The 5000-nt window shown below is 45.3% G+C and overlaps 1 protein-coding gene across 3 annotated transcripts in view; it reads right to left on the reverse strand.

The window, feature by feature from the left end:
- The window catches only part of LOC135098279 (uncharacterized), a 100534-nt gene that overhangs the window by 53059 nt on the left and 42475 nt on the right, over positions 1-5000 (reverse strand). For all 3 annotated transcript variants that reach the window (XR_010266783.1, XR_010266781.1, XM_064000543.1), the window contains one exon: positions 435-548. Coding sequence is in view for 1 of the 3 variants with exons in the window: in XM_064000543.1 (XP_063856613.1) it covers positions 435-548 (114 nt within the window). In the remaining 2 variants the exon portion in view is untranslated. The remainder of the gene's footprint in view (positions 1-434; positions 549-5000) is intronic.

Below are 5000 nucleotides of genomic sequence, written 5' to 3' on the forward strand. Positions count from 1 at the left end.
GGGTGCCAGTGAAACAAGAAACATTAAGAGATTAAAGAAAATAAGAAGAAAAAGGAGAAAAAAAATGGATGCAGGAGACGACTAAGAAGAAGAAGGAATATAAAAAAAAAAGTCAATTAATGGGAAGGAAAAAAATCAGAAAAGTTGAGGACAGAATATAGAAGGAGAAAAAAAGGAGAAGGAAGAGGAGGAAGAAAAGTGAAAGGAGAAGGACGCGGTTAGAGATAAAGGGGAGCAGAAGGCGAAGATAAAGTGTTATTATGCAGGACTTAGGAGGACGCCAAGCTTACTTTGCTCGTCCTGGAGGAGAAACTGTCAGCTGTACTGACCCTCAGATGTGATGCAATATTAGGTACAGCAGCCAACGCTGACCCTACACCCAATACACACCTAACACACCCAACACACACTTAGTACACCCAGTAAGTACTCACCCCCCGATGCGGTGCACTGCAGGGTCAGCGGGTCACCCTCGATCAGTGACCTCAGCACCCCGCCGTGGACAGGACTCCATCCAGTGTCCAGGAGCACCAGGCACGACGGCACGACTGTGGAGGGAAGAGCTTGGTTACTGGTGGCGTGTGGCGGTGTGTGGGCATTGCGGGGGTGGTGTGTGGTGGAGTGAGTGGGTGCAGAGTGCTGCAGACTTTGTGTGGACGTGGTCTGCCATGTGGTGTGTGCAGCATGTGTAAAGGCAGGTGGTGATGGGGATGGTGAATGTGCTGAGTGCTTTTGTGGGAACACCTTATTATTTTATGATAGACACATTGTTTGTTATACGTAAACACACACACACACACACACACACACACACACACACACAGGAATTTCAAACCCCGCATAAATCATCGCAGTATGTTTATGAATGCTAACTACTAAAAAATCTCCCAAAAGGCAAGTAATATGAATAAAGAATCTATTGGTGATTTGTGCGTCCGCTGGTGGTCACGATTGAAAGGAGGAGGAAGATCGGGGGAGCGAGGGCGGCGCTGCCATTTAGGAGTGTACTGTACCAGTGTACTGGCATTACGGTATTTCAGTGTGTCGGGTCAAGTATTGCTATTGGTACAGTTATCTTTGTTGATAATACCAATGCACACACACACAAACAAACAAACAAACAAACACACACACACACACACACACACACACACACACACACACACACACACACACACACACACACACACATACAAACACTTACACACACACACACACACACACACACACACACACACACACACACACACACACACACACATACAAACACTTACACACACACACACACACACACACACACACACACACACACACACACACACACACACACACACGCGCGCGCGCGCGCGCGCACACACACACGGCCACGCGCCTCGCTCGATCCGTGCCACCAGACACCACAACAAGATACGCCTAAAGGTGCCGCGCACAGAGCGGTACAGACTCAGCGCGATTCCCACCATGGTGCGAGAAATCAATCAATAGCATTTCCTTTCTAGATTAGACTTACCTTTTGGATTAATGTTAAGTATTTCCCCACTCCCCTCTACATTTTCAGTTTGTTAAATGCCTCAATAATGAACCGTTTATTATTATTATTATTATTATTATTATTATTATTATTATTATTATTATTATTATTATTATTACACACACACACACACACACACACACACACACACACACACACACACACACACACACACACACGAATGTTTACCAGCATATTTTTATTTTTATTCCATATTTAGTTGGAATAGTAAAACAATTTGGAGATTTCATAAAAGTTCTATTAACACACACAAAAGCTATGACGAGGACACTGTTCAGGGGGTGCTGTGAACTTATCATTAAACCCAGCTGTGACCTCACTGAACGTTTCCCTTTGTGTCTCACAACACAAGGGGGCAGTCACAGCCTGCCCTCTAAAGACAACTCTCTTCCTCCACACAAAACTACAAGCACCTAATAACACACACACCCTTCACTCAAAAAATTTTAAAATCATGGCGACTCCTACACCAGCCTCGGAGTCCCCATCTGGGGAGGGGACCATAAATGTCCCCAGGTCGGACTGCCTTTCCGTCGACGACCCTAAGTGTCTTGACACCCCCCTCAACTTTTTCTTCATTAACTTCTGCAACATTCGCGGTCTAAGATCTAATTTTCAATCTGTAGAACACCACCTCTCCTCTTCTAAACCTCATCTTCTTTTCCTCACTGAAACTCAGGTGTCTGAGGCAACTGACAGTAGCCCCTTTTCTGTTCCCTCCTACTTTCTCTATCCTCATTTTCGATCCAAAGCTGGATGCTGCGTTTATGTGCGCAATGACTTAACCTGCTCTCGTGCCCACGCTCTTGAATCTTCCGAGTTTTCCACCATCTGGCTACGACTACAGAGTCATTCTCATACTAAATTTATCTGTGCTGTATACCTCTCTCCTAACTCCTCTGACTATAAGAAATTCTTTGACTACCTAACTTCCAAAGTGGAGCACATTCTGACCCTCTTCCCTTTTGCAGAGATCTCCATTCTTGGAGACTTCAATGTTCACCACCAGCTTTGGCTTTCCTCTCCCTTCACTGACCATCCTGGTGAACTAGCCTACAACTTTGCTATCCTCCATGACCTAGAGCAATTGGTGCAACACCCTACTCGTATTCCTGACCGTCTTGGAGATACGCCCAACATTCTTGACCTTTTCCTGACCTCTAATCCTTCTGCTTATGCTGTCACCCTTTCTTCTCCGTTGGGCTCCTCCGATCACAATCTCATATCTTTATCTTGTCCTATCACTCCAATCCCTCCTCAGGATCCCCCTAAGCGAAGGTGCCTCTGGCGTTTTGCCTCTGCTAGTTGGGGGGACCTGAGGCGGTATTTTGCTGATTTTCCTTGGAATGACTACTGCTTCCGTGTCACAGACCCGTCTTTGTGTGCTGAGCGCATAACAGAGGTGATAGTGTCTGGCATGGAGGCGTACATTCCTCACTCTTTTTCTCGTCCTAAACCTTCTAAACCTTGGTTTAACACAGCTTGTTCTCGTGCTATACATGATAGAGAGGTGGCCCACAAAAGGTACTTAAGCCTTCCTTCACCAGAATCTCATGCACTTTATATTTCTGCCCGGAACCATGCCAAGTCTGTTCTCCAACTAGCCAAAAACTCCTTCATTAACAGAAAATGTCAAAACCTTTCAAGATCTAACTCCCCTCGTGATTTCTGGCATCTAGCCAAAAATATCTCCAATAACTTTGCTTCTTCTTCTTTCCCTCCTCTACTTCAACCAGATGGCACCACTGCTATCACATCTATTTCTAAAGCTGAACTCTTTGCTCAAACCTTTGCTAAAAACTCTACCTTGGACGATTCTGGGCTTGTTCCTCCCTCTCCTCCACCCTCTGACTACTTCATGCCTCGTATTAAAATTCTTCGTAATGATGTTTTCCATGCCCTCGCTGGCCTAAACCCTCGGAAGGCTTATGGACCTGATGGGGTCCCTCCTATTGTTCTCCGAAACTGTGCCTCCGTGCTTGCACCTTGCCTAGTCAAACTCTTTCAGCTCTGTCTGTCAACATCTACCTTTCCTTCTTGCTGGAAGTTTGCCTACATTCAACCTGTTCCTAAAAAGGGTGACCGCTCTAATCCCTCAAACTACCGTCCTATTGCTTTAATTTCCTGCTTATCTAAAGTTTTTGAATCTATCCTCAACAGGAAGATTCTTAAACATCTATCACTTCACAACCTTCTATCTGATCGCCAGTATGGGTTCCGTCAAGGCCGCTCTACTGGTGATCTTCTGGCTTTCCTTACTGAGTCTTGGTCATCCTCTTTTAGAGACTTTGGTGAAACTTTTGCTGTTGCCTTGGACATATCAAAAGCCTTTGATAGAGTCTGGCACAAAGCTTTGATTTCCAAACTACCCTCCTACGGTTTCTATCCTTCTCTCTGTAACTTCATCTCAAGTTTCCTTTCTGACCGTTCTATTGCTGCTGTGGTAGACGGTCAATGTTCTTCTCCTAAATCTATTAACAGTGGTGTTCCTCAGGGTTCTGTCCTGTCACCCACTCTCTTCTTATTATTCATTAATGATCTTCTAAACGAAACTTCTTGTCCTATCCACTCCTATGCTGATGATACCACCCTGCACTTTTCCACGTCTTTTCATAGACGTCCAACCCTTCAGGAGGTAAACATATCACGCAGGGAAGCCACAGAACGCCTGACTTCTGATCTTTCTAAAATTTCTGATTGGGGCAGAGCAAACTTGGTATTGTTCAATGCCTCAAAAACTCAATTCCTCCATCTATCAACTCGACACAATCTTCCAGACAACTATCCCCTCTTCTTCAATGACACTCAACTGTCCCCCTCTTCTACACTGAACATCCTCGGTCTGTCCTTTACTTATAATCTGAACTGGAAACTTCACATCTCATCTCTAGCTAAAACAGCTTCTATGAAGTTAGGTGTTCTGAGACGTCTCCGCCAGTTTTTTCTCACCCCCCCAGCTGCTAACTCTGTACAAGAGCCTTATCCGTCCATGTATGGAGTATGCTTCACATGTCTGGGGGGGTTCCACTCATACTGCTGTTCTGGACAGGGTGGAATCAAAAGCTTTTCGTCTCATCAACTCCTCTCCTCTAACTGACTGTCTTCAGCCTCTCTCTCACCGCCGCAATGTTGCATCTCTAGCTGTCTTCTACCGCTATTTTCATGGTAACTGCTCTTCTGATCTTGCTAACTGCATGCCTTCCCTCCTTCCGCGGCCTCGCTGCACAAGACTTTCTTCTTTCTCTCACTCCTATTCTGTCCACCTCTCTAACGCAAGAGTTAACCAGTATTCTCAATCATTCATCCCTTTCTCTGGTAAACTCTGGAACTCTTTGCCTGCTTCTGTATTTCCACCTTCCTATGACTTGAATTCCTTCAAGAGGGAGGTTTCAGGACACTTATCCACCAATTTTTGACCACTGCTTTGACCCTTTTAGGGACTGGCATT

This window comes from Scylla paramamosain, unplaced genomic scaffold (assembly GCF_035594125.1).
Source record: "Scylla paramamosain isolate STU-SP2022 unplaced genomic scaffold, ASM3559412v1 Contig53, whole genome shotgun sequence".
NCBI lineage: Eukaryota > Metazoa > Arthropoda > Malacostraca > Decapoda > Portunidae > Scylla > Scylla paramamosain.